Source organism: Melanotaenia boesemani, chromosome 24, assembly GCF_017639745.1.
Source record: "Melanotaenia boesemani isolate fMelBoe1 chromosome 24, fMelBoe1.pri, whole genome shotgun sequence".
In the NCBI taxonomy this organism is placed as follows: Eukaryota; Metazoa; Chordata; class Actinopteri; order Atheriniformes; family Melanotaeniidae; genus Melanotaenia; species Melanotaenia boesemani.
In genome coordinates, this window is record NC_055705.1 from 6,025,870 (window position 1) to 6,049,848 (window position 23,979).

Here is a 23,979-nt window from a genome sequence, read left to right on the forward strand (position 1 = left end):
CAGACCAGATGGGAGTTGCTCAGACCAGATGACACTTTTTCAGACCAGATGGGACTCATTTAGACCAGATGAGACTTGTTCAGACCAGATGGGACTCTTTTATACCAGATGAGACTTGTTCAGACCAGATGAGACTTGTTCAGACTAGATGGGACTTGTTCAGACCAGATGGGACTCGTTTACACCAGATGGGACTCGTTCAGACCAGATGGGACTCGTTCAGACCAGATGAGACTTGATCAGACCAGATGGGACTCGTTTAGGCCAGATGGGACTCGTTCAGACCAGATGAGACTTGTTCAGACCAGATGGGACTCGTTCAGACCAGATGGTACTCGTTTAGACCAGATGGGACTTGTTCAGACCAGATGGGACTTGTTCAGACCAGATGAGACTCGTTCAGACCAGATGGGACTTGTTCAGACCAGATGAGACTTGTTCAGACCAGATGGGACTTGTTCAGACCAGATGGGACTCGTTTAGGCCAGATGAGACTCGTTCAGACCAGATGAGACTTATTCAGACCAGATGGGACTCGTTTAGACCAGATGGGACTTGTTCAGACCAGATGAGACTTGTTCACACCAGATGAGACTTGTTCAGACCAGATGGGACACGTTTAGGCCAGATGGGACTCGTTCAGACCAGATGAGACTTGTTCAGACCAGATGGGACTCGTTTAGGCCAGATGGGACTCGTTCAGACCAGATGAGACTCGTTCAGACCAGATGGGACTCGTTCAGACCAGATGGGACTTGTTCAGACCAGATGAGACTTGTTCAGACCAGATGGGACTTGTTCAGACCAGATGGGACTCGTTCAGACCAGATGAGACTTGTTCAGACCAGATGGGACTCGTTCAGACCAGATGGTACTCGTTCAGACCAGATGGGACTTGTTCAGAGCAGATGGGACTTGTTCAGACCAGATGAGACTTGTTCAGACCAGATGGGACTTGTTCAGACCAGATGGGACTTGTTCAGACCAGATGGGACTCGTTCAGACCAGATGAGACTTGTTCAGACCAGATGGGACTCGTTCAGACCAGATGGTACTCGTTCAGACCTGATGGGACGTGTTCAGACCAGATGGGACTCGTTCAGATCAGATGGTGCTCGTTTAGACCAGATGGGACTTGTTCAGATCAGATGGGACTTGTTCAGACCAGATGGGACTCGTTCAGACCAGATGGGACTCGTTTAGGCCAGATGAGACTCGTTCAGACCAGATGAGACTTATTCAGACCAGATGAGACTTATTCAGACCAGATGGGACTTGTTCAGACCAGATGGGACTCGTTTAGGCCAGATGGGACTCGTTCAGACCAGATGAGACTCGTTCAGACCAGATGGGACTCGTTCAGACCAGATGAGACTGGTTCAGACCAGATGGGACTTGTTCAGACCAGATGGGACTTGTTCAGACCAGATGGGACTCGTTCAGACCAGATGAGGCTTGTTCAGACCAGATGGGACTCGTTCAGACCAGATGGTACTCGTTCAGACCAGATGGGACTTGTTCAGAGCAGATGGGACTTGTTCAGACCAGATGAGACTTGTTCAGACCAGATGGGACTCGTTTAGACCAGATGGGACTTGTTCAGACCAGATGAGACTTGTTCAGACCAGATGGGACTTGTTCAGACCAGATGGGACTCGTTTAGGCCAGATGGGACTCGTTCAGACCAGATGAGACTTGTTCAGACCAGATGGGACTCGTTAAGACCAGATGGGACTTGTTCAGACCAGATGAGACTTGTTCAGACCAGATGAGACTCGTTCAGACCAGATGGGACTCGTTTAGGCCAGATGGGACTCGTTTAGGCCAGATGGGACTCGTTCAGACCAGATGAGACTTGTTCAGACCAGATGGGACTCGTTTAGGCCAGATGGGACTCGTTCAGACCAGATGAGACTTGTTCAGACCAGATGGGACTCGTTCAGACCAGATGGTACTCGTTTAGACCAGATGGGACTTGTTCAGACCAGATGGGACTTGTTCAGACCAGATGAGACGTGTTCAGACCAGATGGGACTCGTTCAGATCAGATGGTGCTCGTTTAGACCAGATGGGACTTGTTCAGATCAGATGGGACTTGTTCAGACCAGATGGGACTCGTTCAAACTAGATGAGACTTGTTCAGACCAGATAGGACTTGTTCAGACCAGATGAGACTTGTTCAGACCAGATGGGATTCGTTTAGACCAGATGGGACTTGTTCAGACCAGATGGGCCTCGTTCAAACCAGATGGGACTTGTTCAGACCAGATGGGACTTGTTCAGACCAGATGGGACTTGTTCAGACCAGATGGGACTCGTTTAGACCAGATGGGACTCGTTTAGGCCAGATGAGACTCGTTCAGACCAGATGAGACTTATTCAGACCAGATGGGACTCGTTTAGACCAGATGGGCCTCGTTCAAACCAGATGGGACTTGTTCAGACCAGATGGGACTCGTTCAGACCAGATGGGACTTGTTCAGACCAGATGGGACTTGTTCAGACCAGATGGGACTCGTTTAGGCCAGATGGGACTCGTTCAGACCAGATGGGACTTGTTCAGACCAGATGGGACTTGTTCAGACCAGGTGGGCCTCGTTCAAACCAGATGGGACTTGTTCAGACCAGATGGGACTCGTTCAGACCAGATGAGACTTGTTCAGACCAGATGGGACTTGTTCAGACCAGATGGGACTCGTTTAGGCCAGATGGGACTCGTTCAGGCCAGATGGGACTCGTTCAGACCAGATGGGACTCGTTTACACCAGATGGGACTCGTTCAGACCAGATGGGATTCGTTTAGGCCAGATGGGACTCGTTCAGACCAGATGAGACTTGTTCAGACCAGATGGGACTCGTTTAGGCCAGATGGGACTCGTTCAGACCAGATGAGACTTGTTCAGACCAGATGGGACTTGTTCAGACCAGATGGTGCTCGTTTAGACTAGATGGGACTTGTTCAGATCAGATGGGACTCGTTCAGACCAGATGAGACTCGTTCAGACCAGATGGGACTTGTTCAGACCAGATGGGACTTGTTCAGACCAGAGGGGACTTGTTCAGACCAGATGGGACTCGTTCAGACCAGATGGGCCTCGTTCAGACCAGATGGGACTTGTTCAGACCAGATGGGAGTTGCTCAGACCAGATGAGACTTTTTCAGACCAGATGGGACTCATTTAGACCAGATGAGACTTGTTCAGACCAGATGGGACTCTTTTATACCAGATGAGACTTGTTCAGACCAGATGAGACTTGTTCAGACTAGATGGGACTTGTTCAGACCAGATGGGACTCGTTTACACCAGATGGGACTCGTTCAGACCAGATGGGACTCGTTCAGACCAGATGAGACTTGTTCAGACCAGATGGGACTCGTTTAGGCCAGATGGGACTCGTTCAGACCAGATGAGACTTGTTCAGACCAGATGGGACTCGTTCAGACCAGATGGTACTCGTTTAGACCAGATGGGACTTGTTCAGACCAGATGGGACTTGTTCAGACCAGATGAGACTCGTTCAGACCAGATGGGACTTGTTCAGACCAGATGAGACTTGTTCAGACCAGATGGGACTTGTTCAGACCAGATGGGACTCGTTTAGGCCAGATGAGACTCGTTCAGACCAGATGAGACTTATTCAGACCAGATGGGACTCGTTTAGACCAGATGGGACTTGTTCAGACCAGATGAGACTTGTTCACACCAGATGAGACTTGTTCAGACCAGATGGGACACGTTTAGGCCAGATGGGACTCGTTCAGACCAGATGAGACTTGTTCAGACCAGATGGGACTCGTTTAGGCCAGATGGGACTCGTTCAGACCAGATGAGACTTGTTCAGACCAGATGGGACTCGTTCAGACCAGATGGGACTCGTTCAGACCAGATGAGACTTGTTCAGACCAGATGGGACTCGTTTAGGCCAGATGGGACTCGTTCAGACCAGATGAGACTTGTTCAGACCAGATGGGACTCGTTCAGACCAGATGGGACTTGTTCAGACCAGATGGGACTCGTTTAGGCCAGATGGGATTCGTTCAGACCAGATGGGACTTGTTCAGACCAGATGGGACTCGTTCAGACCAGATGGGCCTAGTTCAAACCAGATGGAACTCGTTCAGACCAGATGGGACTCGTTCAGACCAGATGAGACTTGTTCAGACCAGATGGGACTTGTTCAGACCAGATGGGACTTGTTTAGGCCAGATGGGACTCGTTCAGACCAGATGGGACTTGTTCAGACCAGATGGGCCTCTGTTGGACCCAATACGAGAAGTGTTTTGCTGAGTTGGAGTGTCTTTTTGTGTTACAGAGTATTGAAGATTGGGACTGTGGGTTGGTACCATGACAACGTAAGGAACCGTTTCAAACGCTTCGGAAGTGCAAAAGTGATGAGGTCGCTGTACAAGAGGCTGAACGGAGAGGGTGACTGACAGCACAACCTGGAACATGTTGTTTTTAATGTTCTTATAGCTGATACATGATGTGTTTGTGTGTCAGGTGGTCGTGATGACGACACTCAAAGTATGCCAGACGTCCGTAGCCGTAAGTCTCACAGCAAACACTTTGCTGTATGAAACAGCATATGACAGCTCATGCTCATGGTAATCCTGCTAAAGGATTGCATAATATATAAAGTAAACCATTGACAAAGATTTGAACTTTATTATTGGATGTGAAGTGTTTTGATAGAGCCTACAGCATGTCCCTGTACACTCTTAGCTTTGAGCTAACATCTAATGGTTCATAAATGTGAAGAAACTGAAGTTTAAAAAAGATGTTGAGCTTGTAGCTAAATTGTCTGCAATGACTCTGTATATGACAGACTGAAGCTCTCAGCATAGCTAACAAGGCAAGCCTTGTCTCAAAGCATAGTGACGAAAGAAGTTTGTAGCCTAATATATGCTAAATATTTTAACTTTGTTTTTTTTTTATAATTAGAATTTTTATTAACTTTTTCAGCATAATACAAAGCAGCACAGCCAAAGATACAAAATATATATAAGGTAAGGGAAAAACACTAAAACAAAAGGTATATATATAAAAGAAAAAAAAAAAGGGGGGGGGGGGGGGGGGGGGGGGGGAAACAAAAAACAAAAACAAACAGAAAAACAATTAATAGAATAGAGCATGAGTCGAATTAAGCATTCTAAAAAAGAATACTAATAATACAGTCTTACCATCACCTGAAGTGAAAAGGGAAGGAAACATAAAATACTAAGTAGTCTCATTTAAGCTGGAGAGATATGCATCCCACTTCAGATGGAAATCCAATTTATCCAGCAGCTTGTATGAAAGGCGTTCCAGTGCAGCTAATTTACCAAGATGATTGTGCCATAAAGAAACAGGGGGAGCTAACTGGGACTTCCACTGAGAAACAATGAGTTTACGACCTAACATTAGTGCAGTCTGGACCCATTCGGCATCGTTTGAGGGAAGATTATCAAGAGATGATGGGTCACCTAAAATAAAAAGCCGCTGAGAAAGGGGTATATTGTGTTTAACAATCTGTGTGACATACCGATAGATTTCCAACCAGAAGTTCTGAACTTTGGGGCAAGTCCAAAACATGTGAGTGAACGTGCCCTCATCCCTTCCACATCTCCAGCAAGCCGTGGACTGAGCAAGTTTTACCCTGTATAATTTATAAGGTTTCCAATAGAGTCTATTTAAAATTTTGAATTGGATAAGTCTTGTTCCCAGTTCCCTTGATATTTTTTTTTACAATTTTTAGAATTCAGGCCCACTCTGAATCTGTAAAATGCACGTTGAGATCTTTCTCCCACACCAGTTTAAGGAAAGAAGGCCCCTTATCAGAGCTCTTAAGGAGCAACGAATAATATGTTGAGGCCTTACCCTAACCCCCTAACCCTAACCCTTTGCCGAAGACCTGTACCGCATGAGAAAACCAGTCTCCAACACTGGGAGGAGTGGTTGGTGAGCCAAAGGCATGACACAGCAAATGTCGGAGCTGTAAATATCTCCAAAATTGGTTCTGAGGTAGCTGGTACTGGACATTAAGGTCCTTGAAGGATTTAAGGGTTCCCCCTTCATACAAATCCCCCAACAACAAAACACCCCTGCTCACCCAAGGACCCCCAAAAAAAGGAGAATTGTCAATGCGCAGACTAGGATTACACCAGATTGAGGCCCTAGTATGAAGGTGTGAATGAAAACCCAATACAGTAGCAGTTCTTTTCCAGACAAACTGTAAAAAAGAGACAACAGGGTGTGTCTGAGTATTGGAAGAAAGTTTAGTAGTAATAAGGTGTACTGGGGAAAGAGGGGTGCACAGTCGACTCTCAAGACTATACCAAGGGGGAGCCCTTTCAGAAGGCAGTGCCCAGTAAATAATGTGCCTGAGACAGAAAGCATAGTGATAAAGAGTTAGATTCGGGACCCCCCTGCCCCCCCCCCCCCCCCCCCCCCGAATCTACCGGTCTCTGTAATCTTTTAAGTTTAAGTCTGGGATGTTAGCCGTTCCACAAGAAGGTATTGCATCTATCAAATTGGCGAAAATAACCCACAGGTATCCTTAATGGAAGAGCTTGCAGTAAATAATCGAATCTGGGAGCACAAATCATCTTAATTACATTGACCTTTCCCCAAAGAGACAAAAATAAAGGAGACCACCGATCTGTATCCATTTTAAATCTATCTATTAATGGGTCAAAATTAACCCGAATTAAATCTGACAATGTATGGGGAAATTTAATGCCAAGATATTTGATTCCTGACTGGGGCCAGCTGAAGTCACCAGGCAGGAACAACGTCCTGGGACAATAAGGTGTCAGAGAGAGGGCCTCGGATTTTGACCAGTTAACTTTGTAACCAGATAGATGAGAAAATTGGTCAATGATTCTAAGAAGTGCAGGGATGGAACGTTGTGGTTGTGTAATCAGCACCAGAGCATCATCAGCATATAACATCAATTTATGAGAGCTGCCATTTGCACACAGGCCAGGGAAATCAGGGTCTTTGCGAATAGCAGCTGCGAGAGGTTCCAAAACTAAAGCAAAAAGCAGAGGGCTCAAGGGGCAGCCCTGTCTTGTCCCTCTAAAGAGCCTAAAGGGTTGCAAAATAACACGATTTGTGGTAACAGAGGCTCTGGGATTATTGTAAAGGAGCCTGACCCAGGAAATGAATTTTGTACCAAAACCGAAGGCCTCCAGAGTAGAGAACAGAAAATGCCACTCTACCCTGTCGAACGCCTTTTCAGCGTCCAGGGAGAGGGCAACCGCTGGAGAGGCATCTTTTAAGGAGGCATCATTTTGAAGGGCCCACATAATATAAATCAAACGTCGAACATTATCTGCAGGGCAACGGGTCCGAATAAAGCCCACCTGATCAGGGTGTATTAGAGTGGTCATAACTTTATCCAGTCTTATTGACAGAATTTTTGATAAAATTTTGCAATCACAATTAATCAGACTAATCGGCCTATAATTCTTGCACTCTAGAGGATCTTTATCACTCTTCAGGATGAGTGAAATCAGGGCCTCTGCTAGAGTGGGAGGGAGGCAGCCCCGGTCCAGGGACTCAACATACAACTGAAGTAGTAAGGGGGAGAGCTCCTCAACAAAGGCTTTAAAAAATTCGGCAGTGAACCCATCAGGGCCCGGTGCCTTACCGGATGGGAGGCCTTTAATTACCTTTGCAATTTCCTCCTTGGTAATAGGGGCGTCCAGTAGGTCTACTTGTTCCCTGGACAGGGAAGGCAGAGAGAGGGAGGACAAAAACTTACGGATCTCAAAATCATTTGCCTTTGTTTCAGATGAGTAGAGATTAACATAGAAGTCCCTAAATGCGTCGCTGATGCTGTTGGGCTCAGACACTAAGAAGCCATGCTGCGTTCTAATGGCTGGAATTGTACTCTGAGCTTCTTTGATTTTGACGTATCTGGCCAGCATCTTTCCAGCTTTATCCCCCTCTTCAAACTGTTTGTTTCTGAGACGAAATAGGGAAAACTCAACTTTCTGTGTCAAAATAGAGTTGAATTCATACTTGAGTTTCACCAAAGAGGATAAGTTAGCAGGGCTCATGTCCTTTTTGAATGTAGTCTCTGCAATCGCAATCTTCCTCTCTAAATCAAGCTTTTTTGCAATATTTTCTTAAAGGAGGCGTATTGGATAACATGACCTCTGATGAATGCCTTGAAGGCCTCCCAAGCCACACCAACAGAGGGAGCCGACTCCCAGTTTGTTTCCAAGTAAAGAGCAATTTCAGCCTTCAGAGAGGATACAAAAGCAGGGCCGGAAAGTAGACTTGAATTGAACCACCATCTAGAAAATTTTGGAAAATCACAAGGAGTAGCCACGTGCAAAAATACAGGCGCATGGTCAGAAAGGAGAATGTTACCGATGGAGCTAGAGTACACAAGGGGAATGGCAGACTTAGAGATAAGAAAATAATCTATTCTAGACAAGATGTTATGAGGAGCGGAATAGAAAGTATAATCTCTAGAGGATGGGTTAAGCATTCGCCAAATGTCCACGAGGCCAAGGGCTTCACACATATCCTGCATAGCAGAAGCAGACCTGGGTGGTCGTTGAGAAGGGATATTGCGGTCAAAAACATTATCCATTACTTGATTGAAATCCCCCCCCCCCCCCCCATCTTACTAAGATTGTGCTCCAGCTGCCCAAAAAATGTGGGGTCAGCCACATTCGGGGCATATACGTTAGCTATTATGACCCTTTGACCTTGAATCTCCGCCAGGACCAGTAAGACTCGGCCGGTCTCATCCGCAACCTCTTTAACACACTTGAACTGTAAATGTTTACGAATTAGAATTGCCACCCCCCGGCTCTGGCTACTACCACATGAGGCAAAAACATGGCCCACCCAGTCCCTACAAAGTTTTTTGGATTCGGTGGGTGACATGTGGGTTTCTTGAAGTAATGCAATGTCAGCCTTTTTAGATTTAATAAATGTCATTATTTTTCTCCTTTTAATCGGGTAGTTAAGACCTTTAACATTCCAACTCATCAAGTTCAGGGTGCCCTGTTGATTAGCTGACATCCTTAATCAAATATAAAGCATCAGAGTAAGGAACAAAGCAACTGAAATCTGAGATCATCACTGGGTGAGAAGCAAATACACAAGCAATAATAATCAAATATGGATAGCAAGAAAAACAAACCTTCAAACAAACAAACTTGAGGTGACAAAGAACCGTCACCCATAGGTGCTTCAAAACTGCACCAACAAAACCAAAATCCTTGTGGGCCATGACCGTAGCCAGTGTAACAGACTTAACAAGAGCAATCGCACAGCGACAGCAATACAACTATACAGGCTATAATGGAGCAAGAACCTATGGTCGAACATATTAAAAGGTAAATAGAAAAAGTAGGAGTAAAGTGTTGTCAGAATGCCACATCCTTATATCCAGCTGGACTAGGAAAGGAGGCCTGACAGCAGAGTTATGGGGTTAAGAAGTAATGTAAATACAGAATAGAACCAAGTAAATGATATAATTACAACATAAAGCCTAGAACAACATTAAACCCCCATATAAAGAGTGAAACTACAAATCCATACTCACAATCACCCATTACTTTTAGAGGGCAAAGAGCAAATGTAGTCCAGTGCTTTTTTGGGATCAGTGAACTCCCGTTACCCTCCGTCATCTTCATAGTGAGCACAGCAGGAAACATCAGAGAGAATTTAATTTTTCTGTCATGTAATACTTGTTTGCATTGACGAAATGCTGCCCTCTTGTCCGTGACTAGTTTAGAATAGTCCGGAAAAACCATGATGTGATGTCTGTCCCAGTGCAGCTTCCCCATCTTACGCGCCGTTTCCACAATCCGCTCCCAGTCCTGGAACCATAAAAACCGAACGATGATCGCCCTGAGAGGCTGGCCGTCTGGCTTGCGCCTGGCTAAGCTCCGGTGAGCGCGGTCGATCTCCAGACCTCCCGGGAAGTCAATCCTCAGAAGCTCGAGAATAGTTGCACACATAAAGGTGAGAGTGTCCTTGCCCTCGCAGCCCTCTGGGAAACCAACAAAACGCAAATTGTTCCGCCGACACCTGTTCTCCAAATCATCCACCTTCTGTTGCAAGCTCTCCACCTCGGTCCGGGTTGCTGGTGGATTAGCCTCCAATGCTCTGCTAGTGTCCTCGAGAAAGTCAATGAGGGACTTTGAGTTGAGCTTACTCTCCTGCACCTCCGACATTTCTTTAAGCAGAGCATAAATTTTAGAAATATCCTTAGCCATTTGTTCTGTTGTGGCGCTGCCGGTGTCCGAAGTCTGGGGCCGTGATGGGCCATCATTGTCCTTCTGTGCTATGTCGCTAGCTTTAGCCGAGGCGTCTTTGCTAGCACCGTCTTGGCGACGTAGGTTTAGTTTTTGTTGTTGGCTGGGCATTTCGGGTCTGTGTGCCAAGTTGTCCGACTTTTTAAATAATCAGTTTTTATGAAAGAAAATATTTCTCGCTCCCATTTAAAAGATTAAGCTGCGGAGCCCCACGGCTAAGCTGCCATCTTCACCGCTTGCGTCACGTGACTCCTATATTTTAACTTTGTTAAGTATCATGTGTGCTAAAGCTTAGCGTCTTTGACTTAGCCTTTAACTCAGAGATTAGCAAATAATACACTAAAAATAGTGTACCTGTTAACATGTTGAAATTAAAATGATCAAATTTTTAGGTTGTAATTTTCCTGGTTGCAGTTAAATAAGCCTCACAGTACATGCTAAGCTGAGCATTTTTAGCTACTGTGACTACACGATGTAAGCTAATTAGCTTGGAACCTAACATAGAAAATGCTAACGCTACACAATCATGTTTCCATTCAATAAAACACAATATTATGATAGAAATGTTTGTTTGGTTACTGTTAATATTGTGAATACTAAATTGTTAGCTCAAAATTTATCCCAAAAAGTTCTGGTGGAGAGTGTAACAAGCTTTAGTTCACTCAAGTTGTGAGTATAACTTATAACTATTGTGTTTGTGTTTGTTGAGCTTTTAGAAATTGAAATGCTCATATACTCAATTAAAAATACAGATGGACTGTTTGATGAAAGCAGATGGATGTTTTGGTGAGATTAGATTTTTGTGAAAGTTTTATGTTGAATTAAAGGAACATGTATAATTTGCAGATGTGTACAATGGTACTGAAGATGATCCCGGAGAGGCTGAGGCTCAGCGCTACAAAACGGTATTAATAAAGAGAGAAGTTTGTACAACACACTTTAGCATCATGGCTAACTGAGGTGCGTGTTTTTCTGTCAGATGAGGAAGAGTAAACGCCTGCTGTCTGTTCATCCCATGGACTTCGACTCAGAGGAGTATCTTCCTCATTCACGTCGCCCATCCATGCAGGTAAGTCCCTTTCAGATATAAAACTCATCATTATAACAAACCATGACTAAATAGAGATGTTTCAATAATACATTTCCACCTTTTATGAGTCAGTGAGAATGTTTCTTGATCCACTGACTGCATGTTGAGCAGCAGATGCAGGAGGATCGATGTTACAGGAATGATGTGGACTACGACTATTACAGCCACCGAGCCAACCGCAGGAAGAGCTTGGACCGATACGCCATGAGACACGGTACAAGATGAAACAGGAAAGTTGTCCCAGTTAAAGACTGGTGTTTCTGGGACTGACTGAGGGAGGAGATGCTTCTTTTTGTCCACAGTGTGCCTAGCTGTGATTGAATCAGTGTTTTATTAGGAGTCTGTGTGATTCTTTCTTTGGTTTACATGTAAACAACTTGCAGCAGCAGAGATGGATCTGTTTTACTGGAGCTCCACCTGCTGACTGTTAGAGGAACTGCAGCATTTTATAACTTCAAACTTTATTTAAAAGTCAAGTAGAAAACTAACATCTCATACCAAATAAGTGAGTTTACCTGTTTGTGTTTACATACGTTTTGTGTGTGTGTTCATATCCTGCTGTGTTACCAGACGACTATGGAGAGAACCGTATGATCCGAACACGCTCTCTGTCTAAGATCAGCTCCTCCGTCGCTCGACAGCAATACGTCGACACGTCTGATGAAGAAGAGTACCATAGGTACCCCCCCACATACCAACAACCCCCCCACCGCCGGAGAAACAGTAAAACCGCCTCTCAGGAGAACCTTGGTCAAGCCCCGCCTGTAAGAACACACAGCCAATCAGAGACTGGGTTTAATTTCAGTAAAATTCAACACACACCGTCAGAGGAGGAAAAGACTGATAAAGTTTTATTCAACACACTCAGTCTGAAGAAGGAAAAACTAATAGACTTTTATTCAATCCAATCAGAGGAGGAAAAAATGAATAAAGTTTCATTAAACAATGCAAGAAGAAAAAAATTACGAAAATACTCATAAAATATAACTGAACCAAATGTCCTGATAAGAAAAAGAATAATAAAGTTTTATTGAAAACACTGTCAGAGGAGGAAAAGAATAATAAAGTTTTATTGAAAACACTGTCAGAGGAGGAAAAGAATAATAAAGTTTTATTGAAAACACTGTTGGAGGATCTTTGCTCATCAGTTTATCGTTGCAGATAAATGAACTGAACAAGCGAATGTCGGCCATCGAAAGTCTCCTGAGCCGTCTGGAGGAGAAGATGACACCTGTTGATGAGGTGACGCCACCAAACGGGAAGACAAGGACAGATCAATCAATCAATCACTGCTGTTTCATTTTAAATCCTCGGTATTCCTGCAGGCATCAACCTCACCAGGTCACACCGAGGAAGAGAAGCTGAGGAAGAAGCTGAGTGAGCTGGCGGGGAACCTGAGCGATAAGGGCCTGTCATCGGACGATGAGGCCGGGAAGAAGCCACCCTCTGTGGGTAAAGGTTTGGCCGGCATCAGGGGTGGCCCGGTCCCCCTGGACACTCCGAAGGACAAAGAGCTGAGCTCATCCAGCGATGAGATGCCCACAGAGGCTCAGAAGGTAGGAAGGCAGTTTGTCCAGATCCTGAATGATATTTACAGAAGGTGGGAACTTGGAGGTTTTTCAGAAAACACAACCTGGTTCATAGTTCTGAACCAGGTTCATAGTTCTGAACCAGGACTGACTCAATTCTCAGTCTGAGCCTCAAATTGTTCCTGAAAACGTCCAGGTTCCTGTTTGTGATCAGCTCTCTCAGCATGGCTCAGCTTTGGCTCTGATAGGTTTCATTCCTTCAGGTTTTTCATGTTCCTAATTCCAGACTAAATAAATATCAGGAACAAATCCAACCACCACAGTCCAGCTAATAGCTTCTCTTTATGAACTCTGTGGTCCTCCTCAAGAACAATTATTATTATTTAATGACATTGTTAATGTGTAACATTAATTACGAGGCACCACTGGAGATTTCAGAAGTAAAAATTAAACAAGGATCTACGTCTTGAGGGTCTGTCTACACGGGTCCATCTTGAGTCGATTTGAGTCAAATGGAGCAGACGATGATGTTCATGAATGTTAGCACTGGCCTTCTCCACCAGCAGTTACCACAGTTCACAGTGACCACAACTTCTCCTTTAAAATAGAATAAATTAGAACCAAGCAGAACCAATGATAGCCTAGTTAATAAATTATCTTTACTTTTACCACACGATGTACAACTATACTAGCTACTATGAAGATGTGTGTTAATGAAAATGAAGGTGAGATAAAATATAGGCCCTGACCAAGTGGATGGTGAGGTCAGAAAATTGCTGCTGTTGCTATGGAGACAGGGAGGCGACAAGATGACCACATACCATGCAACTGATAAAAATCTGGTTCTTTGTTTTATGCGTGAGTTACAACATGGTACAGCAGAACAAAAGAGTTGTGCTCAAATCCTTCCAAATAATAAAGCTTCTTATGCTCAGATATGTATGCCTAATGCTTGCACTGATGCTAATGCCCATGTGTGTCTTCAGGGAGCTGGAAATGGTCCTTTGTCCAGCCAAAATGCACTTGTGTCCAGTTGTCTCTTTTGCTATGTTCTTGTGTAATCTTTAGAAGGAGAAGAGTCACTTCTTCTCATTCAGGACAGGTTAGCAAACAAGCTAACTGTGGGGCTCTCTTGGAGGGAAACACCTCTGTTTGAGGGGGCGTTTCCTGCAGATGTGTCTTAGAGGGCGACTTCTGCATGTTCTGCTGTTGCAGAGTATCGGCAGCTTTTGGCAGACCAATCTGGTTTCACAGAGCAAACTGAAGTTACCAGCCTTTTTCTTTTGGTTAAGCTAGAGAGGAGGAGATGTGGATGGAATTACACAGGGACTTATCTTTGGGCACGCATATAAATCAGAACATAACAGCACCATGGTGTGGTAGTTAGCACCGCAGCCTCACAGCAAGAAGGTTGCTGGTTTGAGCCTCCCCCCAGCCAAGGGTGGGGGTGTGGTGGCCTTTCTATGTGGAGTTTGCATGTTCTCCCGTGTATGCGTGGGTTCTCTCCGGGTTCTCCAGCTTCCTCCAACCGTCCAAAGACATGCCTGTTGGGGTTAACTGGCTCTAAATTCTCTCTAGGAGTGAGTGTAAGTGTGAGTGGTTGTTTGTCCATATCTGTGTTGGCCCTGCGATGGACTGGTGACCTGTCCAGATGTACCTGCCTCTCACCTGGTAATTTGCTGGGATAGACTCCAGCTTACCCGCGACCTGTAATGGACTAAGCGGTCAAGATAATGAATGACAGCACCTAATAAAATAAAATAAAACAACATTCACAGCCATGATATAACATCATAAAAATGCATTACTAAACTAGATTATTCCAGCATATACCCCAAGTTTCCTCCTAAACACGGTAGAAACTATGTTGAATTAATTTAGGATGGTGAAAAATACAAAAATAAAAGAAACAAAAAGGAAAAAAGTGAAATTTTCTTTCATTTCAGTCCAGTTCCTCTGAAATCAGGTTCAATCTAAAAGTTAGTGAAACCTTCTGTAGCAAGTCTGAGATTTTCATTTTTCCACAAACGTGATCACCGGGCTTTACCAAAACATATAAGTTCCCAGCGCCTTACATTTTTACACATGGAGAAATATCAGATCTATGTTTATTGAGACTGAGGTGTGCGTTGTGTCCTGTGGAGAATTCACTGTTGGTTTTCCTTTGACTGATTGCATGAGAAAATTTTGCTTGACTGAAAAAAACTTGGACCACTCCTTTGTTGGACCACCATTAAGGCCTTTATAAACTAGTAAAAGAACATTAAAACTGATCCTGAAACACACGGGGAGCCAATGCAGCAACCTTAAAACCGGTGTAATGCAGGATGCTGAATTTTCTAGTAACTAAAGCAGAGCATTACAGTAGTCTGCGCGACTAGTGATAAAAGCATGCGTTTGCATCTCCATGTTGTCCGGATGGACAATAAAAAACTTTTTTTTTTTGGTATTCTTAGCATGTGGGATAAAACAGAGTCAAAAATGACACCCAGGTGTTTCACTTGCAAAGATGGATTTAGGAACAATGTCTGAAGTTTAGAAATGTGTTTTCTAAACTACCGTTGACTAAGACTTCAGTTTTGTCCCATTTGAGCTGTAAAAAGTTCTCTGCCATCCAGGATTAGTATCTGAAATGCATTTAAAGAGGGCATCCATTGGTCTGGTGTCATCAGGAGACATGGAGATATAAAATTAGGGTTCCTGCCATAATCGTTCAGCTACTCCTGTATGTAGCTGATATGATCAGAAGCATCTCATATAAGTTCTTTTATCAACCAAAAAAGCAGCAAATTCAGTGTTCACTGCTTGTGTGACTAACGGCACACAACAAACAGACGATTCTGCTGTCCAGATAAACAGGATGGATCACGCTCATCGTTCAGAACATTAATGCATCAAATCAATAAGCTGAGAAATTCATTTTAGTCTTAAAATGTCAGAAACATCAAGAACATTCAAGGAAATAAAATTAAATATTACCCAAAAGTGAACCGTTACTCAGAGCTCCCCTGTAGAGTCTCGGGTAGGTGTTTTCAGGGGAGCCGAGATCTCCTGAGCTCCCCTGTAATTTAAACCCTGGGAGGAGAGCTGAGTTTCCTCGGAGCCTGCGGTGAAGAAAGGTGTTGCCCAACTCCTCTAGGATGTGACCTCCTGTATGAAGGTCTGGCCCAAAAGAGACCGATTGAAGGAAGTCTTGGGGGTTTGAAGTGACGTTGGGGGTGTTGCTACCTGGACAGGAAAGTGGTTCTGTTTCCCAGTAAAAGTTCCGTTTTTACAGATGATGATTTTATGGGTGGGATCCAAACAACATGAAGGTTCCTGAAGCTCTCCAGACCGGATCAGAGCATGCTTGAAGTGGACTGTCTTTGTCTGGACATTGCTGCATGACTGCATGCTATTAATAGGCTGCACACCCCCATTACCTAACAACTGCTAGGTTGTGTTGATGTCAAAGTCAGCAGCTACCCGCCTGGACCACAAGGAGCCCACGGAGATCAGGTCAAGTCTCCTGGACACGGCCAAGACCTGAGTCATCACTGAGCCGAGTGGGCGTCCAGCCTGGTAGCTGCTGCAAGACGGAATGTGGTTTTCCAGCTGTTAACATCTGTCCTCTACATGGCTTTCAGAGATCCACCGCAGCTGCCCTCTGTGACCTCACCACTGAGGTCCTGAGAACCATTAATGCTACAGAAAACGCTATGGTCGAGTACGGCCTCTCAGAGCCGATTGACAGATCCCACTTAGTTGGTACTGATGTAAAGCAGGCCGACGATGCTTTCAGGGAACTTGAGGAAAATGTAAGCTTCAAACATCAACCTTCAACCCCCACCCACCCACACTGAGCCAGATCCCCGCCTTGTCTGAAGCATGCCTGAATGTCTGGTCTGGCTTTAAACCTCCTGGCTGCTCTGTGTCCACTCAGACAGGAGTGGGTCTGGGAAACACACCGGGCCAAACCCGATCCAGTCTGGGCCCAGTCTTTGAGTCCACATAGGTCCCATCTGTGGGTCCAGTCAGATTTAAGTCTAGTTCCAATTATATCTGGTTCCTCAAACAGTTTCTGGTGACATATTGGACCAGAAAATGATCTCACAAAGATCCGCAGATCCATCTCTGAACAGCTTCCAGCCTGGTTCAACCCGGTCCATCTTCATCCAAGATCTTTTTCTTGCTGAACTATCAGAGTATAGTCAGAGCTAAAACCACCTGCTGGAACAAGAATAACCACAGAGGATCCGGTGTGTTTCCTCAGCCCTGCACAAGCACCATGCTCCTTCCCCCCAGGGTCTAGTCAGGTGATCCAGAAGTGTCATCTTACATGCGCAGGTGTACATCACGGCCGGTCAGTCCTACGAGCTGGAGACCAAGCTGCGGCGTCTGGAGCAGAGTGCCAAGAACCGCTTTGGAGGGACCACAGACTCTGAGCTGTCGGAGCTGGAGGACGTGGTGGCTCTGACCGCTGCCAGGGTCCAGAGCGCTGAGAGCGAGGTGGGTGGGGGCTGAGAGGTGGGCTGAGAGGTGGGCGGTGTCTAGGGCATGGGAGATGCCTGGGAGATGGGGTAGGGTCTAAGATGGTGATCACCAACGCCAGTCCTCCAGGGCCGGTGTCCTGATGTTTCTCTACTGCAACACCTGATTCAAATAAAATTATCTCTAACAGCTTGTTGTCAAGTTCTGCACAAGTCTGTTAATGACTCATTCATCTGAATCAGGTGTGTTGCTACAGGGAATCATCCAATACCTGCAGGACACCGGCCCTTGAGCCCCTGGTCTAGGAGGTGGGCAGAGTATCAGAGTCGGACAGGGCCGGGGAGGTGGGTAAGGCCTTAGGGGTGGGCAGTGCCCAAGAGGTAGGTGGTACTTGTTAAATGGACGGTGCCTGTTTTGTGGACCTGTGCAGGAAGCTTGTTTCCTTTTCCTTGTCAATTTATTTGGACTTTTATGTTTCAACACAGTCCTGAATGCTGTCAGCTGGACTGGGTCTGTTCTGGTTGCTCATCCAGCATCTGTTTCCTCTCCAGGTTTCTGACATTGAAAGTAAAATCGCAGCTCTGAGTGCCGTCGGATCCAAGAAGAAGGTGAGCAAGTTCATGTCTGGTTCCAGCGTTAAGAACCACAACAAAAAGAGAATTGCTTCCCTGCACAGTTTGCAGGGAAACAGCAGTGGCCATGGGAGGTGTTTCTGAAGAGAGCTCTCTCACATTTCTGACTAGAAATAGATGGTTGATGCACAGAAGGACCCGTTATCCCAAAATAAAGTCATTAAAGCGCATCTTGAAATTTTCAGTTAGCTTCTGCACAAATTCAACATCTTGCTGACAATCTTCTGTTCTTTGGCCTGTTCCAGAAGTTCGGAAAGTGAAGGAGTTCCTCCTGTCGATAAACGCTAGAAACCAATAAAAACTTCGTCATTTAAAAGGGCATGAAGTATCAAACAGATATTAAGTAAAATCCAGATAATGTGTGTGGTAGGAAATATTGAACCTGTAGGTCACTTTTGAACACCATTAGTTACCTCTGGTAGCACAAACTGCCAACATCAGCTGTGTTGTTCTTTCCTTACAGCTTTAGATTTAGGTAATTAAGATGAGAGATTATATCGGCTTCCATCTTCTCTGGATCATTCAGCAATTCCATGAACTGTATTGTTTTTTCCAAACGGACAATAAAGAGATATAAGAAACAAAGCAAGGAACAGACAAACACAAACAACGGCCCATATAAACAATCTCTATCATTTCAGGATATCAAGATACAAATGCCCTTTTAACAACTGCTGAGATCTCTAGTCCCAGAAAAAGTTAGTCCTCATCCTTGTGGTGTAGACGACAAGTTAGAGAATCAAGGAAACCATAGCTGAGAATAGTCTTATGCCACTGTGTCATAGTGGGAATCTGGTCTGAGGTCCAGTTAACCAGCAAACATTTTCTGGCACAAAAAGTAAGCATTTGATACAATTTCTTATGGTATTTGTTGGAGACAACGGGGTCAGTCAATCCAAGTACAAAAACAAAAGGGCTACAACTCAAATTAACAGAAAACATCAATTTCCTGTCCAAAAATCTGCCAGAAAGTTTGCACTTTTGAACAAGACCAAAAGCAATGCATGAGGGGGCACAGTGGGGAAGAGTCGGGCTTAAATTTGTGGTGTAGATAAGGGGAAATGCGGGCCCTATGGGGAATCATGTATTGCGTCGCTTTAACTCTAACACAGGTACACAATGTTTTTGCATTTCGTCAAATGTCTTTCCATTAATGGTAAGTAATAGTACAGTTGAGTTCCCTCTACCATAGCTCCTTAAGGTGCGAAGTGTTGACAGCAGAGTACACCCTTATAATATTACAGAATATTCTTGTCAGGTTTGCTCCTGAAGACCTGGAAATTCAGCCACACATAGAACAAATGGTTTGAACAGAATAAGGTTTATTTAGGGCCAGGGGATGGAGGAAGTGAAACCAGTTATGGTTAGCTGGAGGAGTCAGGCAATCCCAGGTCTGTGAGTGAGGACTCCTGAAATGAACTTCAGAATCCAAAAGACGTAGTCAGGGCAGGCAATGTTCATTCACAGTGAGGCTCAGTGCAGTACTTATCCAGAGGGACAGGCAATCTCCGTGGTCATACGGGCAAGGGTCAATATCCAGATGGGCACTTGAAGGGATCCGGCAGGGGTCAGGCAAGAGAATCTCCACGGACGTAACAGGGTCGATGACAAGAAAGTCTGGAACAAGAACATAGCTGGATCTCAACAAGGTTAGTACTGTTGACCATCTGGCAGGGAAGCAGAGAGTGAAGAGTGTATAAGTAGGGCAGGGAGCAGGTGAGGGGAATTACAATCAGGGCAGGTGTAGGAGATCATCCTGATTGCAGCTCTGCAGAGCAGCTCTGCAACCATGACAATTCTAACACAGCTAATTGATTTGGTAAAGAAAATTTGCCTCTCTGTGTCTGACATGTCTCGAAGAGTCAAATCTGCATTGTTTTTCTATATCCATCCATAGCGATGTAGGTTTGTTTTGTACCCAATCTCCTATGGCACATAAATGTGAGCTAATTTGGTAATTTTTTCATATCTGGAAGATCTAAACCTCAGCATCATGGCTATCTTGGGACGTGCCTTTCTTTTAGACCACATAAATGAAATGAACCAACTATTTAATCGTTATATTGATTTGTGAGACAAAATAACCAGAACCATTTGTAATGGATGGAGAAGCTTAAGAAGAACTTTTATTTTTAATAATGCGATTTCGCCCATCCAAGTAATAGGGAGAGTGTTCCATCTTTCTAGGTCCAGCCGTATTCAGTCAAATAAAAGAGGAAAATTTGTTTTATACATTTGTTCAAATGTATAAAACATAGCCTCAGACTTAGTAAAATTTATCCTATAACATGAGAAGTTACTAGATAGATAGATAGATAGATAGATAGATAGATAGATACTTTATTGATCCCGAGGGAAATTCAAGCATCCAGTAGCATATACATACATTAAAGGTTAGTACTTGACATTAGGGGTTAGTACTTAAGCATAACTAGACTAATTTAAAATTAAATAGAGGCAACGGTAGATAAAGAAGACCATTATTATGGTCTATGTACATATATACTGTACAGGTGATCAAGTATGTACATATGTTGACGGTGGTAGCCAAACAAGGTGCATGAGTGAAAAAGTGCAGGATGTGCAAAAACTGCTGAGACAGTGTTAACAGAATGGGATAAGAGCAAATGTGCTTCCAAATGAGAAAAAGGCACATGTCCATAAAAACTATTCAGACTATGGTTGTGGTTGTGACCCCTGCGCCCTCAGCGAGATGTTGTACAGCCGGATGGCCCGGGGTACGAAAGAGTTTTTGAGTCTGTTGGTGGAGCAGGTCAGGGACAGTAGTCTGGGGCTGAACACACTCCTCTGCCTGCTCAGAGTTCTATGCAGAGGGTGAGAGGAGGAGTCCAGGATGGTCAGGATCTTGTCCAAGGTCCTTTTTTCTGCCACTGAGACCAAAGAGTCCAGCTCTGTGCCCACCACAGATCCTGCCCTTCGGATCACTCTATCCAGCCGTGCTGCGTCCCTTTTTCTTTATGCTGCCTCCCCAACACACCACAGCATAGAAAAGGACACTGGCCACCACAGTCTGGTAGAACATCAGCAGCAGTTTCTTGCAGATGTTGAAGGACCTCAGCCTCCTTAGAAAGTACAGACGGCTCTGTCCTTTCTTGTGGATGGCGTTGATGGTCTCTGACCAGTCCAGTCTGTCATCAAGCTGCAGTCCCAGGTACTTATATGAACTGACCGACTCCACCTCCACACCCTCTATGGAGACGGGCCTCAGGTCTGATCTGTTCCTCCTGAAGTCCACCACCAGCTCCTTGGTTTTGGAAGTGTTCAGCTTCAGGTGGTTCGCCCTGCACCAGCCAACAAAGTCTTCCACCAAACTCCTGTACTCCTCCTCCTGTCCATCCTTAATACATCCAACTATGGCAGTGTCGTCTGAGTACTTCTGCATGTGGCAGAGCTCAGACTCATACTGGAAGTCTGATGTGTAGATTGTGAACAGGACAGGGGAGAGCACAGTGCCCTGTGGTGCTCCGGTGCTGCTGACCACAGTGTCAGATGTGCAGCCACCCAGCCACCCAGCCTAACTAAAAGCATTGATTTTCTCAATAAGGGAAGGGATATCAGTAATGATCAAAACGTCATCAGCATAGAGTGTAAATTTATGTTCCCTATTTACAATTTGAAGGCCACTAATGTTGTTGTTACCCCTAACCGCCTCAGCTAAAGGCTCAACTGCAAGAGCAAAAATCAGCGGTGAGAAGGGACAGCCCTGCCTTGTTCCTCTAGAAATGGCTAAACAAGCGTAATCCATTTGTGAGCACTGCTGAGAGAGGATTTTTTTATAGGATTTTTATGTGGGTATATTTTTACATATTGGATTTTTATCCAGTTTATAAAGATTGTTCCCAGACCAAATCTACTCAATGTGTGAAACAAGTGTGACCACTCAATGCGATCAATTCCTTCTCGGCATCTAGAGAAAGCACTAGACCACTTTTAGAGCGATGTTGGAAGTACTGAATAGTGTTTAGTAACCGGTGCATGTTATTGTATGAGATTCAACCTTAAATAAACCCAGTTTGGTCTTCGTTAATTGACATGGGTAGTAATTTTTCTAACCGAAGAGCTAACACCTTGGACAGAATTTTCTAGTCTACTTTTAATAACAATATGGATCTGTATGACGCACAATCTTCAGGATTTTTACCTTGTTTTAAAATCACTAAGATGTGAACTTCCCTCAGGGATTGTGGTAATGTATTTTTAGCCAGGGAATCATTAAACATATATAACAAAGGATCAGTTAATATATCCTGAAATTCCTTCCACACTGAGTCCATCTGGACCAGGAGACTTGCCAGTGTGGACCTCACGGAAACAGGAGATGGGTTAATAGACTTTATTTAATATTCAGGAACACAAGGGAATAAGCTTACTCAGGCAGACAACGGTTGAGCTGACTGGGCATCCCTAACCCATAAAGCTGGAACGGCAGAGATGACAGACCCATGCTGGTATGAGCAAGGTCCGACAGGGAATGAGCTCGGTGCTGGAGTATTTATAACCGAGTGAGGATACTGGATGCAGGTGTAGCTGATTAGAGGTCTGGAGAGTGACTGGCTGGAACAGGTGTAGATGATCAACAATCTGGAGAGTGATTGCTGTGGTGCACGGCTGGAAGGATTGTGAGCGCTGCAGAAACTGATGCGGGTGTAACAGCCAGACTGTAATCTTTTGATTACATCGAGTACCTCTTTTTTAGATATAGGGGAATCAAGAGTTGCTCTCTGTTCTTCTGACAAACAAGGAAGTGTCAGCGAAAAAAAAAAAAATTATCCATTTATTTTAACGAGTCAGGCTGTTGTTCAGACTTAGATGAATTTTCATAAAGGTTTTTAAAAGTACTGTTTTTATTTGGGTTATCAAAAGATTGCTTTCCTTGGTTTTCCACAACTGAGCCAATTGTTTGAGAATCAGCCTTTTTCTTAGTTAAGTATCTCCCTGTTTTGTTACCACTTTCATACAGTTTTTGTTTTAATTGTCAGCAGGGTATCTGAAGTACAACAAAGTGCAGAAATTTCCTTGATTTTTTTTTTTTTTTGTGAAGACGGCCATATTCCATATTCTCTCTCAGCACACTTTAGTTTGGATTCGATAATTTTTTCTTGTTCGGCCTGTCTTTGCTTTTTGGTAGAAGTATAGGATATAATAATACCCTGCGAAAAGGCTTTTGAGGTCTCCCATAGCAAAGACGAGTCATTAGATGAAGCTGAATTTGTGGAGAAAAAGAATTTGAATTTGTCTCTTAAATAGGAGGTAAACTCCTCATCTTTTAAAACAAAGGGGTTAAATTTCCAATACCTGGTCCGACTTAATGGGTGTGACAATTTATATTCTAAAAATACAGCAGCATGGTCAGATTATAATCAGATCTATTGAACAACAATTAACAGAATTTAATAAAGATCTGAGAAGCAAAAAATAATCTATCCTAGTAAATGACTGTGAGGCATTTGAAAAAAAGTGTATTCTCTATCAGTAGGATGCTGAGCTCCACACATCTGTATAATCTACGTCCTTGCAGAATGCAGTAACTTGGCATCAGGAGAGGGTGATGCTCTACCAGGTGGGGATTTATCAATAACAGGGCTGAGATGACAATTAAGATCACCTCCTATTATAGTGTGTTTACCACCAAGGTTAATGACTTCAGAAAATGATCAAATGTGTTGGGAGGCCAAGAGGATTGTAAATATTTAGTATTGTAATTTCTTCTCCAGAGGTTATGCCCTTTATAATTACATAACAACCCAATGCATCTCGTTGGCTCCTTGATGTAAAAGATGAGAAATAAACTTGACTAAACCCTCCCTGTTGGACTTTTAGATGCTCAGTGTCATTTAAATGGGTCTTTTGTAGTAACGCTATTTACACTCCCTCTTTTTTCAGGTAATTTGTTTCATAGGTGTATGTATTCCCTTAACATTCCAAGTACACAATTTAAGTCCCGCCGTAACAGTGGTTAGCGAGCAGAATAAC

At 44.2% G+C, this 23,979-nt stretch overlaps 1 protein-coding gene across 3 annotated transcripts in view; it reads left to right on the plus strand.

Annotated features, from left to right (window-relative positions):
- The window catches only part of mlpha (melanophilin a), a 36,798-nt gene that overhangs the window by 8,148 nt on the left and 4,671 nt on the right, over positions 1-23,979 (plus strand). For 2 of the 3 annotated variants that reach the window (XM_041978797.1, XM_041978799.1), the window contains 10 exons: positions 4,315-4,427; positions 4,503-4,547; positions 11,111-11,169; positions 11,244-11,333; positions 11,466-11,568; positions 11,925-12,118; positions 12,516-12,596; positions 12,680-12,910; positions 17,210-17,371; positions 17,905-17,961. In XM_041978797.1, the coding sequence (XP_041834731.1) occupies positions 4,315-4,427; positions 4,503-4,547; positions 11,111-11,169; positions 11,244-11,333; positions 11,466-11,568; positions 11,925-12,118; positions 12,516-12,596; positions 12,680-12,910; positions 17,210-17,371; positions 17,905-17,961 (1,135 nt within the window). The remainder of the gene's footprint in view (positions 1-4,314; positions 4,428-4,502; positions 4,548-11,110; positions 11,170-11,243; positions 11,334-11,465; positions 11,569-11,924; positions 12,119-12,515; positions 12,597-12,679; positions 12,911-17,209; positions 17,372-17,904; positions 17,962-23,979) is intronic. The other variant, XM_041978798.1, reaches the window with a different exon arrangement.